The 14,231-nt window shown below is 26.5% G+C and overlaps 2 protein-coding genes across 2 annotated transcripts; one reads left to right on the plus strand and one right to left on the minus strand.

Annotated features, from left to right (window-relative positions):
• The first annotated feature begins 1,579 nt into the window (after window positions 1-1,579).
• On the plus strand, window positions 1,580-5,138 carry LOC147801844 (uncharacterized). The gene is made up of 2 exons (XM_087154796.1): window positions 1,580-1,861; window positions 4,412-5,138. Exons 1-2 carry the CDS (start codon window positions 1,823-1,825, stop codon window positions 4,901-4,903), a joined length of 531 nt encoding a protein of 176 aa, XP_087010922.1. The 5' UTR covers window positions 1,580-1,822; the 3' UTR covers window positions 4,904-5,138.
• A 616-nt stretch (window positions 5,139-5,754) lies between these two features.
• LOC147801845 (uncharacterized) lies at window positions 5,755-9,343 on the minus strand. The gene is made up of 2 exons (XM_087154616.1): window positions 9,065-9,343; window positions 5,755-6,510 (listed from the first exon to the last, which is right to left on the minus strand). The coding sequence occupies exons 1-2, from the start codon at window positions 9,101-9,103 to the stop codon at window positions 6,019-6,021; spliced, it is 531 nt and encodes a 176-aa protein (XP_087010742.1). The 5' UTR covers window positions 9,104-9,343; the 3' UTR covers window positions 5,755-6,018.
• Between the last annotated feature and the right edge of the window lie 4,888 nt (window positions 9,344-14,231).

Raw genomic sequence — 14,231 nt, forward strand, 5'->3', positions numbered from 1 at the left:
GCAAGAACACCCTCATCCGTGCACTGACAGAGGAATGGGATAAATTTCCTCAACAGCTGCTGGATAATGTTGCGCAAAGTATGATACGACGTGTAGAATGTTGCATCACACTCCACGGTGGACATATCCCGTACTGACACCTTTCTTCAAGTTGCCTGCTGACATTTAGATGCATTGTTGCATTTGTCCTTACGCACCATCAAATGAACATTTTTTTTCTTTCAGATGTTTCATAGCTTTTGTACTTTCCAGAACAATGAATATTCTTTATTCTAATGTCTGAACAGTGTGGCAACTATATTTTATCCTACTAGGCCTCATGTCTCGCTTAATGTTATGCTACATTGCAATTTGTGATCCGTCCTTAGCAATTGTCCAGCAGTGTACTTTCTACATTTAGTCATGTAAATTTGAAATGCATTTTCCTCACATTTTAATTTTCAAACTTCGTAGTTTACTTTGATTTTTTGTTAGTTAATGAAAATCCGAAGAAAATGATATTTTTTGAAAATTTCTCTATAATAATTTTTATTCCTCGGTCTTTGTTATTTTTCAAACATTTTTAAACTAAATGGTACTTTTTGCTCATTTTTGGGATTAATTTTGTAACCCGTAATTCTTAATTCTTATTAATAAAATAAGTCTTCGTGAAAACTCTGTAATAGTTTTAAGGAGAGTAGTATGTGGGGCACTATAGACCCGGAAGTGACGTCATAGTCAACCGGAGCTTATTTCTGCCCCAACCGGAAGTTGCTTATTTCTGCCCACATACAAACCGGAAGTTGCTTATTTCTGCCCTCATACAAACCGGAAGTTGCTTATTTCTGCCCGCTTGCTTATTTCTGACCGCCTGAAAATCGAAACTTCGTCTGCAGCGTCATGGGGAGCTTATTTCTTTTTTTTCTTAAGCCTAATATATTTTTAGTTTCGGTTTCTGTTTTTAATTTAGTTTCGTTCTTTTAAATATTATTTAATTTATTAGTTTTTGAGGGTGGCAACACTTATTATTTTAATATTAGTTTTTAAGGATGGCAACATTTAGAAACTTTGTTATTTGGGGGAGAAATTGTGTATTATGAAGTTATGACGTCATCTTTTATTACATAACACATAAATGATATCATGCTTTTGATCTAGTGGTGCCATCTATGTGGAGATTTTATAAATAAAATAACTTTATATCTATTTTAATATTTAAATCTGTTTTAATATTATTTATTAAATATAATTAAGGCTGAGGATCGAACTCGCGCCATTAAAAAGCCTTCGCGGGTCAGTAGTTGGATATCATAACCACTGACCCACGAATGCTTGGTTAGATATGTGTTAATAAGTTAAACTTTTGTATTCTGAACACGTGTATAAATGAAAAGGATTTGATATCGATATAATCCTACAGTTTCATCGATATATTTTTCACTTAACCTTTGACAGTTATTAAATAATTATTTCTGCCCCTCTTAATGTTATTATAACTTTCTCTGGATGGCAACGGTACTGACCATACACGTGTTTTGTTTGACGTGTTTTGTGGGATAACACAACTACTGATTACAGAGCGAGTCATTCTGATAAGGTATAACAAGTTGGATCTTGGTCTATGACGTATGTGTTGAATTCACTTTCTTTCACTTGCGCTGGTTAATAGCTAAGCATGTGACAGTTTAACATTTTTCTGATTGGCTGTTAGAGTTATACTTTCATGATTTGGCAACTAGAAGGATAGAGTGAATTCATTCCCCCTACTTATATTAGTATTTCACTTGTTCTTCTGTTGTGTCTCGATTAAGTTTTTGAAAGTTTTTCAATTCACCAGGTTGTTATGGACGGATATTTAAAGAGAAAACATGCTGAAACTGAAGTAAGTACTATTGATTTCTTAGTAATTTACCATGCTTTTAAATTTATTGTTTTATTTTAACTTCTAGCACTAATTCGTTTTAACGCAGAGCATGTGACAAAACTTAGTTAACTTTAAAAATTTTATAACTATGTTATTTTTATTATATTGATGATAAATAGTATATTGATAATGTTAAATAGTATTATTTATAAAACTACTGAGATGCGCTAATCTGTATCTTTAATTAACCAAGAGAAAGTAAATTGCTTTGTACATTTTAATTAATTATTTTTATTTTGTTAATAATAAAAATTACTCATCTTCTTAGTTACAAATTAGGACTAGTTTTTTTTTTCATTACGTAATCTAAATGAAGTTAATATTTGTTAAATTAACTTTCTATTTTTTAAAATTTATTAAGTATGACTACTGCGAATATTAAAAGTATTAGAATCAAAGGTATATTAATTTTAAATTAATAAATATTAGTTTATACGATTAGATACTTTTATCCCTATCGTTTGGATTTACGGCTATCAATGTTGTCATTTTTGAACCCAGAAGACAATGGAACTCCTAGATCTTGAGACAATACATGTCTTCGAAGAGAACTTTGAGAGTACCCATGTTATATGAGGAGGAAGACTACGAAAACCTCCTACCCTTAGTCCGACGACAAATAGTGGGATTGGTTTCGTTAACCAGTATCCTGTGAATGTACAGAGATCAGAGGAAAACTTAAGGTTTCAATAAAATAAATTTGAATAATTTAAGAAATACTATATGAATTCTAATGGTGTCATCTATACTTAAAATGTTAGAAAGAGACTATATTAATAACTCTTAATTTTAGTTATTTTTTAACATAAATACAGTTGATATAAATGACTATAATTATTATTTACCTATTTAATATTACCTATTATTAACCTATTCAATAAAAAAATATACCCTTTAATAATTAATACCAAAAAGTTTCATAAAAACTAGAAACTTATTACAAAAATATAAAAATTATTTTTGAAAAACTAGAAATTTTTCACAAAAAATAAAATTATTTTCTGAAATATTAGAAAATCTCCCTCAGTAATAAAAATATTTTCTAAAAGCTAGAGCATTTTGTTAAAAAGAATAAATAACGACATATTTATATTATCAATTATATATTAAATTTCCTTAAAATTTCAAATGAATTATTTTAAATCTAAGAAACATGTAATGGGAATTTTTGCCGCTTTAAATTCATTTATATTAAAAACATGTAATGGGAATTTATCGTTTTATTACGTCGTTTTATTCAGTTATTACAATATACGATTCATTTATTACAATATTATTACAATTACGTCGCTTTATTCATTTATTTCATCGTTTTATTCGTTTTATTACAATTTAATATTATAATAATGCAAATAACTTACTTTATTTTCAAATTAGGAGTTAATGTAAAAGTTACTATAGCCTTTCTATTTGAAAGTATATATTTAAATGATACTGACTACAGAACTTGAACATGTTATCTATTTCTCACAAAATTTTACAAAGATAATGTCTATCCGGGACGTTTGGGGCTTATCCACGTTTTATCAATTAGTCATAATATCATAGTGCTTCATACTTGTTATAGAACGTGGGAATAAAATTATTTCCTAGAAAATTGTTAAGAAACACATGATGTATGCTCGCAGAAGTGATTGGGTGAAACTTTGAATAAAATGTTATTTATTTTATTAAAATATATTTTGTCTTTATTGATCATTTTCACATGTGAAAAAGTTTATATTATCAAGAAAAAATTATACTTTTTAATAACTAATACAGAAAGTTTCAGAAAAATATATAGAATTTTCTGAAAAACTAGGAGATTTTAGCAAAAACTTATTTTTATAAAACTAACAAATTTTTAACAAAAAAAGTAAAAATATTTTCTTGAAAGAGAATTTTTTTTTTGTAAAAGCATAAATATTTTCTTAAAAGATAGAAAATTTTTAACAAAAAGTTAAAATTTTAAACAAAAAGTTAAAATTTTTAACTTTTTGTTAAAATTTTTTCTTAAAAGATCGAAAATTTTTCTAAGAACATAAATATTTTCTTAAAAGATAGAAAATTTTTAACAAAAAGTTAAAATATTTTATTAAAAGACAAAATTTTTTGCAAAAACGTAAATATTTTCTAAAAAGATAGAAAATTTTGTGAAAAAGTTTGAAATATTTTTATAAAATTAGCAAATTTTTAACAAAATGTTTAAAAGATAGAAGATTTTTTGTAAAAACATAAATATTTTCTCAAAAGATAGAAAATTCTGTTAAAAAGTTTGAAATATTTTTATAAAACAAGTAAATTTTTTTTGCAAAAAGTTAAAATATTTTCTTAAAAGTGAACGTTTCATATTTGTTTTTGTAAAAAGGTTTATTTTAGACAGAACTCAGGAGGTAAAGACTTTTACTTTGCAAATAAATTCTTAATTGTAGTAATCGAAAGGGGTTATGAACATTATCATAAACATTTTAACTGTGTGTTGTTAATTATTTTTCTTGGTGACTCAAAATTTTCTTTTTTTTATTGTAGGAAGGAAACAGAAAAGGATTCTCAGCTTTAGTCATTGATTTTGAAGGTTTTCAACTTTCATCAGGGGCATACATTGTCAAAGAACTTGCTTTTCATGCTGTAAAAGGTAATCCCATTACCGGAGTGTGTACATTCCAACCACCGTTTCCGTTTGAAGAACTTCCAACACAACAGAAAATGCAATATTCTTGGACAGTCCGAAATATTCATCAAATAGATTGGAACCAAGGAGAATTACCCTACGTTAAATTTCATACTATGTTGACTTTTTTGTGTGATATGTATTCACATATCTATGTGAAAGGACTCGGAAAACGGAAATTTTTAGAAATTCTAACCGGCAGAGTGTTTTACAGTTTGGAAGATTTTGGCTGTCCTAAAGTAGATGAACTGATACCAACTTTTTCATCGTGCACTATACATTCACCAGATTTTAAGCATTGTGCTCTCGTTAAAGCGAAAGCATTTGGACGATTTCTACAAGACCTATAAATAGGACAAGCACTCGGAATTCAGCATAAAGTTGTTCCTGGAAGTAATATAGTAAATCTTATAAATGACTTTTTTGCGAAATAGAAAATCAGCTCCAGTGGGGGGAAATGTATTTTTAAAAACATTAAACGATGTTCAATTACCAGCAAATTTATATGTAAATAGAAAAATTGTATAGTAAAAATAAAATTTTTAAGAAAGCCTTGATGTATGCTCGCAGAAGTGGCGAGGTGAAACTTTGAATAAAAATGATATTGAATATTGAATATTTATTGATCTAACTTAAAGTAATCATCTTAAAATCTTAACGAACTAGGAAATAATGTAACATTTTTATTTCTTTTTAACAAAATTTTCTAGTTTTTCAGAAAATATTTATGTTTTTACAACAAATTTTCTCTCTTAACAAAATATTTTAACTTTTTGTTAAAAATTTGCTAGTTTTATAAAAATATTTCAAACTTTTTAACAAAATTTTCTATCTCTTAAGAAAAATATTTATGTTTTTACTAAAAATTTTCTCTTTTAATAAAATATTTTAACTTTCTGTTAAAAATTTTCTATCTTTTAAGAAAGTAATTATGTTTTTATAAAAACAATTTCTCTTTTAAGAAAATATTTTTACTTTTTGTTAAAAATTTGCTAGTTTTATAAAAATATTTCAAACTTTTTAACAAAATTTTCCTATCTTTTAAGAAAATATTTATGTTTTTGTAATAATTTCCTAGTTTTTCTAAAAGTTCTAGATATTTTTCTGAAACTTTTTTTATTATTTATTAATGGGTGACATTTTTCTTGATAATATAAACTTTTTCACCTGTGAAAATGCTCAATAAAGACAAAATATATTTCAATATTCAATATCATTTTTATTCAAAGTTTCACCTCGCCACTTCTGCGAGCATACATCAAGGCTTTCTTAAAAATTTTATTTTTACTATACAATTTTTCTATTTACATATAAATTTGCTGGTAATTGAACATCGTTTAATGTTTTTAAAAATACATTTCCCCCCACTGGAGCTGATTTTCTATTTCGCAAAAAAGTCATTTATAAGATTTACTATATTACTTCCAGGAACAACTTTATGCTGAATTCCGAGTGCTTGTCCTATTTATAGGTCTTGTAGAAATCGTCCAAATGCTTTCGCTTTAACGAGAGCACAATGCTTAAAATCTGGTGAATGTATAGTGCACGATGAAAAAGTTGGTATCAGTTCATCTACTTTAGGACAGCCAAAATCTTCCAAACTGTAAAACACTCTGCCGGTTAGAATTTCTAAAAATTTCCGTTTTCCGAGTCCTTTCACATAGATATGTGAATACATATCACACAAAAAAGTCAACATAGTATGAAATTTAACGTAGGGTAATTCTCCTTGGTTCCAATCTATTTGATGAATATTTCGGACTGTCCAAGAATATTGCATTTTCTGTTGTGTTGGAAGTTCTTCAAACGGAAACGGTGGTTGGAATGTACACACTCCGGTAATGGGATTACCTTTTACAGCATGAAAAGCAAGTTCTTTGACAATGTATGCCCCTGATGAAAGTTGAAAACCTTCAAAATCAATGACTAAAGCTGAGAATCCTTTTCTGTTTCCTTCCTACAATAAAAAAAAGAAAATTTTGAGTCACCAAGAAAAATAATTAACAACACACAGTTAAAATGTTTATGATAATGTTCATAACCCCTTTCGATTACTACAATTAAGAATTTATTTGCAAAGTAAAAGTCTTTACCTCCTGAGTTCTGTCTAAAATAAACCTTTTTACAAAAACAAATATGAAACGTTCACTTTTAAGAAAATATTTTAACTTTTTGCAAAAAAAATTTACTTGTTTTATAAAAATATTTCAAACTTTTTAACAGAATTTTCTATCTTTTGAGAAAATATTTATGTTTTTACAAAAAATCTTCTATCTTTTAAACATTTTGTTAAAAATTTGCTAATTTTATAAAAATATTTCAAACTTTTTCACAAAATTTTCTATCTTTTTAGAAAATATTTACGTTTTTGCAAAAAATTTTGTCTTTTAATAAAATATTTTAACTTTTTGTTAAAAATTTTCTATCTTTTAAGAAAATATTTATGTTCTTAGAAAAATTTTCGATCTTTTAAGAAAAAATTTTAACAAAAAGTTAAAAATTTTAACTTTTTGTTTAAAATTTTAACTTTTTGTTAAAAATTTTCTATCTTTTAAGAAAATATTTATGCTTTTACAAAAAAAAAATTCTCTTTCAAGAAAATATTTTTACTTTTTTTGTTAAAAATTTGTTAGTTTTATAAAAATATTTAAGTTTTTGCTAAAATCTCCTAGTTTTTCAGAAAATTCTATATATTTTTCTGAAACTTTCTGTATTAGTTATTAAAAAGTATAATTTTTTCTTGATAATATAAACTTTTTCACATGTGAAAATGATCAATAAAGACAAAATATATTTTAATAAAATAAATAACATTTTATTCAAAGTTTCACCCAATCACTTCTGCGAGCATACATCATGTGTTTCTTAACAATTTTCTAGGAAATAATTTTATTCCCACGTTCTATAACAAGTATGAAGCACTATGATATTATGACTAATTGATAAAACGTGGATAAGCCCCAAACGTCCCGGATAGACATTATCTTTGTAAAATTTTGTGAGAAATAGATAACATGTTCAAGTTCTGTAATCAGTATCATTTAAATATATACTTTCAAATAGAAAGGCTATAGTAACTTTTACATTAACTCCTAATTTGAAAATAAAGTAAGTTATTTGCATTATTATAATATTAAATTGTAATAAAACGAATAAAACGATGAAATAAATGAATAAAGCGACGTAATTGTAATAATATTGTAATAAATGAATCGTATATTGTAATAACTGAATAAAACGACGTAATAAAACGATAAATTCCCATTACATGTTTTTAATATAAATGAATTTAAAGCGGCAAAAATTCCCATTACATGTTTCTTAGATTTAAAATAATTCATTTGAAATTTTAAGGAAATTTAATATATAATTGATAATATAAATATGTCGTTATTTATTCTTTTTAACAAAATGCTCTAGCTTTTAGAAAATATTTTTATTACTGAGGGAGATTTTCTAATATTTCAGAAAATAATTTTATTTTTTGTGAAAAATTTCTAGTTTTTCAAAAATAATTTTTATATTTTTGTAATAAGTTTCTAGTTTTTATGAAACTTTTTGGTATTAATTATTAAAGGGTATATTTTTTTATTGAATAGGTTAATAATAGGTAATATTAAATAGGTAAATAATAATTATAGTCATTTATATCAACTGTATTTATGTTAAAAAATAACTAAAATTAAGAGTTATTAATATAGTCTCTTTCTAACATTTTAAGTATAGATGACACCATTAGAATTCATATAGTATTTCTTAAATTATTCAAATTTATTTTATTGAAACCTTAAGTTTTCCTCTGATCTCTGTACATTCACAGGATACTGGTTAACGAAACCAATCCCACTATTTGTCGTCGGACTAAGGGTAGGAGGTTTTCGTAGTCTTCCTCCTCATATAACATGGGTACTCTCAAAGTTCTCTTCGAAGACATGTATTGTCTCAAGATCTAGGAGTTCCATTGTCTTCTGGGTTCAAAAATGACAACATTGATAGCCGTAAATCCAAACGATAGGGATAAAAGTATCTAATCGTATAAACTAATATTTATTAATTTAAAATTAATATACCTTTGATTCTAATACTTTTAATATTCGCAGTAGTCATACTTAATAAATTTTAAAAAATAGAAAGTTAATTTAACAAATATTAACTTCATTTAGATTACGTAATGAAAAAAAAAACTAGTCCTAATTTGTAACTAAGAAGATGAGTAATTTTTATTATTAACAAAATAAAAATAATTAATTAAAATGTACAAAGCAATTTACTTTCTCTTGGTTAATTAAAGATACAGATTAGCGCATCTCAGTAGTTTTATAAATAATACTATTTAACATTATCAATATACTATTTATCATCAATATAATAAAAATAACATAGTTATAAAATTTTTAAAGTTAACTAAGTTTTGTCACATGCTCTGCGTTAAAACGAATTAGTGCTAGAAGTTAAAATAAAACAATAAATTTAAAAGCATGGTAAATTACTAAGAAATCAATAGTACTTACTTCAGTTTCAGCATGTTTTCTCTTTAAATATCCGTCCATAACAACCTGGTGAATTGAAAAACTTTCAAAAACTTAATCGAGACACAACAGAAGAACAAGTGAAATACTAATATAAGTAGGGGGAATGAATTCACTCTATCCTTCTAGTTGCCAAATCATGAAAGTATAACTCTAACAGCCAATCAGAAAAATGTTAAACTGTCACATGCTTAGCTATTAACCAGCGCAAGTGAAAGAAAGTGAATTCAACACATACGTCATAGACCAAGATCCAACTTGTTATACCTTATCAGAATGACTCGCTCTGTAATCAGTAGTTGTGTTATCCCACAAAACACGTCAAACAAAACACGTGTATGGTCAGTACCGTTGCCATCCAGAGAAAGTTATAATAACATTAAGAGGGGCAGAAATAATTATTTAATAACTGTCAAAGGTTAAGTGAAAAATATATCGATGAAACTGTAGGATTATATCGATATCAAATCCTTTTCATTTATACACGTGTTCAGAATACAAAAGTTTAACTTATTAACACATATCTAACCAAGCATTCGTGGGTCAGTGGTTATGATATCCAACTACTGACCCGCGAAGGCTTTTTAATGGCGCGAGTTCGATCCTCAGCCTTAATTATATTTAATAAATAATATTAAAACAGATTTAAATATTAAAATAGATATAAAGTTATTTTATTTATAAAATCTCCACATAGATGGCACCACTAGATCAAAAGCATGATATCATTTATGTGTTATGTAATAAAAGATGACGTCATAACTTCATAATACACAATTTCTCCCCCAAATAACAAAGTTTCTAAATGTTGCCATCCTTAAAAACTAATATTAAAATAATAAGTGTTGCCACCCTCAAAAACTAATAAATTAAATAATATTTAAAAGAACGAAACTAAATTAAAAACAGAAACCGAAACTAAAAATATATTAGGCTTAAGAAAAAAAAGAAATAAGCTCCCCATGACGCTGCAGACGAAGTTTCGATTTTCAGGCGGTCAGAAATAAGCAAGCGGGCAGAAATAAGCAACTTCCGGTTTGTATGAGGGCAGAAATAAGCAACTTCCGGTTTGTATGTGGGCAGAAATAAGCAACTTCCGGTTGGGGCAGAAATAAGCTCCGGTTGACTATGACGTCACTTCCGGGTCTATAGTGCCCCACATACTACTAAGGAGTACAACAAATTTTTCAGATTTATTTCTTGTTTAATTGTAAATATTTTTTTAAAACTTCATTTTCATAGGATTTTAGCTTTTACATTGTTTATGTTAATGATATTTTTGTAAATTGTTTTCTCTATATTTTTTTAGAATAATTTAAAGTCATTAAATATATTTCATTCAATTTATATTTGAAATTTTTTAAATGTTTTAAAAGTATATAACATAATTTCCCAATATCATTAGGTTTTTCAAAAAATTTTTTAAAATTTTCATTAGTCTTTTTCGCTATCTAGCTATCCAATTTTGTTTCGAATAGCTATAATTCGAAAAATAATATTTCATTGTTAAGATAAAAAAAATAATAATAACCATGTATAACATACAATATACTCTAATATACAATACACTCTAATATACAATAAATGTTAGGTTATAATTTTAGAATTAACAATGTGTTTAGATTATACTTCGTTAAATAAGAAACATATTTAAATATGGCACGCTGGAAGATATATATACATATATTTTAATTTGTGTAAATATATATATATTTCCTTTCATGTTAACTTAATTTTTATCTTAGACTAAATCAGAGAAATCAGACGACTTGTTAAAATTAAAAGTCATTTTAAAATTAAAATTAATTCCTTCATTTGTTTTAATTTTTTTCATCCCTTGTCCTTTATCATGAAAATTGAATTAATTTTTCTCCTTGGAATAAAGCAGAAAAATCTGAAGACTTGTTAAAATTCAAAGTCATTTTAAAATAAAATTCAGTTTGAGAAATCAATCTCTTTTACGTCCTTCCTTTGTTTTATTTTTTTTTATACCTTGTGCTTTATCATTAAAATTAAATTAATATCATAAAGTTAATTTTAATTTTTTGTATACTGAAAATTTATATTCATGATTAAATTCCAATCTATGTCAGAATCAATATGTAAATCACAAATTATTCCTGATTCAATATGTTTTTGCGGAGCGAAAAACCATTTCATGTGATTATGATTAGAATGCATCTACAAAATGTCTTGCTCAACATTAACAAATTTAAAGGAGTAAAATTACAAAATTAATTAAATGTTAATGCACTTTTTTCTTTTTAATTTGTTTTCGATCGATAAATCATTTTTTGTTAACTAATTTGTTGCTGTGAATGTAATAGTTAAATCATAGTCATAAACAACGGAAACAATTTAAATAATTACAATTAGTTAATTACAATATAAATAATGCAACTAATTTTAAAATATTAGATCGGACGAAGTTCACGACTTTGCATTCAGAACATACCCTTAAAAAGTATAACCCTATAGCCCTGTCAGAATCATGTTGATAGAATTATGCAAATTCAAGATAATGAAAAAAATTCCCAACTTTTATTATAGAAGTTTTATTATAGAAATTATAGAAGATTTTTCAGATATTTTTGCTAAAGATAAATATGATGTAGGGACAATAAGAATTGAACCTCAAAGGGTAAGATTAACATCAGACTTACCAGTATCCTTACGAGCATACAAAACTTCCCCAAAAGAACAAGAAGAAATAGATAAACAAATTGAAAAATTGTTAAAGCATAATATAATTAAAGAAAGCTCTTCTCCCTATTCTGCTCCAGTAACTTTAGCTTATTAAAAAGATAAAAATAAAAAAAGTAGATTGTGTATAGACTTCAGAAAATTAAATCAAATTACTAAATCAGATGCAGAACCATTACCTCTTATAGAAACTCTTATAGATAAATTAGGGAACAGTGTTTATTTTAGTAGACTCGATATGGTAAGTGGTTATTGGCAAATTCCAATCAACCCTGAGGACACTGAAAAACTTGCTTTTGTCACCAACAGTGGGTTATACGAATGGTTAAGATTGCCATTAGGGAGGAAGAACGTCCCTAGTATTTTTCAAAGAACAATACGTAGAATACTCACTAAACATAAAGTTTCATTTGCAGCTAATTATTTTGATGACATCATAATTTATTCTAATAGTTTTGAAGAACATTTAAATCATCTAAAGGAAATTTTTGAAATATGTAGATTTGAAAACTTAAAATTAAAAGCTTCTAAATGTTCTTTTTTGCAAAATAAAATTCAATTTTTGGGTTATGAAATATATAATGGTGTAGTAACTCCTGATAACAACAACATTGAAGCAATTAAAAACTTGAAACCTCCAACTAATGTTAAGTTTCTTCAACGATTTTTAGGTTCAATAAATGTGTATAATAAATTTATAAATAATTATGCTAAAATTAGAGCACCTTTAAATAATCTCTTAAAGAAAAATACACCCTGGTGTTGGACTCCCAAATGTCAAGAAGCATTCGAAATTTTAAAAAATGCTTTAGTTTGTAAACCAATTTTGAAAATATTTAACCCTAAATTACCATGTCATATTTTTGTTGATGCAAATCAAAGTGGTGTTGGAGCAATTTTGAAACAGCCAGATGTTTCAGGTGTCTTACATCCAATAGCATTCCATTCTCGTTCTCTTAGAGACTATGAGAAAAATTATGCTATCACAGAACTGGAATGTCTTGCTATTGTTGATGCATTAAACAAATTTTATCATTATTTATTTGGAAATAAATTTACCATACATACAGATCATGCGGCTTTAGTTTGGTTAAAAAATGTTAAAAATCTGATAGGTAGATTGTTCCGCTGGTCTTTACTATTAAGTATGTATGATTATGATATAAAATACATAAAAGGCACCTTGAACTTTGAAGCTGGCATGTTATCCCGAGATATTCCTGACAATATTGAACACAATAGTGATATTGATTTAAATAATGTAAGCCATTCTTCACATTTTTTGCAATTAGACGAAATTCGCGAAGCCCAACAAAATGATTATTTAACTGGAAATTTTATTAAAATAGATAATGTTTTGTGTTTACGCAAAAAGGGTTTTACCAAAATTGTTGTTCCATTTTCTTTAAGACATAAATTACTTGAATTTACTCATAAAAAATTTGGCCATCCAGGAATTCAAAAAACTATTAATTTACTTCTGTTTACTATTGGGAAAATATTACTTTGGACATTTCAAATTTTAACAAACATTGTCACACGTGCCAAATTAATAAAAAACCTAGACAGGAAAGATTCGGATTACTTCAGGAAATGCCCCCAGTTGACAAACCTTTTGAAATAATTGCAATCGATAGTGTAGGTGGTTTTAATTATTACAATTCTACTAAAAAGTATTTAACTTTAGTAATTGATCATCACACGCGATATATGTGGTCTTTTGCATCTAAATCAATAACTACGGAAACTTTTGTTAATTTTTTGCACCAAATTTTTCAAATTCAAACCCCTAAAAATATTTTGAGTGATAGAAATGCCGCGTTTACTTCTTCCCATTTTAAAAAATTTCTTAAACATAGCAAAATCAAACAATTGTTAACTACAGCCCATAGACCCGAAACTAATGGAAAAGTTCCATTAGTTACATATTGAATTTTCCCCTAATGATACTGTAATGTGTGAAGATTTTAAATACCCCAATACTAGGAAACTTACCCCAACTTTTTCCGGTCCATATATAATTCTTGAAAAAATTTCTGATGTTAATTATAAAATGAATAAAAAGAATATTCATAATAAAGAAAATACAGAAATAGTTCATATATCAAAACTGCGAAGGTACCACCCACCTGACAAACTGAAATTATGTAACGAATAAAAAACATGTAATAGTTTAAATAATAGAATTAATAATATATACTTTTTATATTATTAAATTTAATGATTTTTCATTGTTGAAATAAAATTAGAAGCACCAAATATGACAGCATTACGCATGGTTCAATGAACTTGTGGATCCCTTTTTTTTGTGGAAGATCCGACCTTTCAAATTTTCTTCTTCAACTTCAATGTTTACCCAATCTAAAAGGATATGGGGCGATGGTAGTTTTTCTCTATGGTGAAAACCAAAAAAATGAATACTTAAGCATCTGTTGAAACTAGGATC

This window comes from Parasteatoda tepidariorum, chromosome 11 (genome assembly GCF_982258835.1).
Source record: "Parasteatoda tepidariorum strain Cologne lab strain chromosome 11, Ptep-v5.0, whole genome shotgun sequence".
NCBI classification, from domain to species: Eukaryota; Metazoa; Arthropoda; class Arachnida; order Araneae; family Theridiidae; genus Parasteatoda; species Parasteatoda tepidariorum.

Excerpts from the sequence above, each read along its gene's own strand:
- LOC147801844 (XM_087154796.1), top strand. The coding sequence starts at position 1,823 with ATGGACGGATATTTAAAGAGAAAACATGCTGAAACTGAA. Across the intron at positions 1,862-4,411 it reads GAAAACATGCTGAAACTGAA|GAAGGAAACAGAAAAGGATT; the intron begins GTAAGTACTATT and ends TTTTTATTGTAG.
- LOC147801845 (XM_087154616.1), bottom strand. The coding sequence starts at position 9,103 with ATGGACGGATATTTAAAGAGAAAACATGCTGAAACTGAA. Across the intron at positions 6,511-9,064 it reads GAAAACATGCTGAAACTGAA|GAAGGAAACAGAAAAGGATT; the intron begins GTAAGTACTATT and ends TTTTTATTGTAG.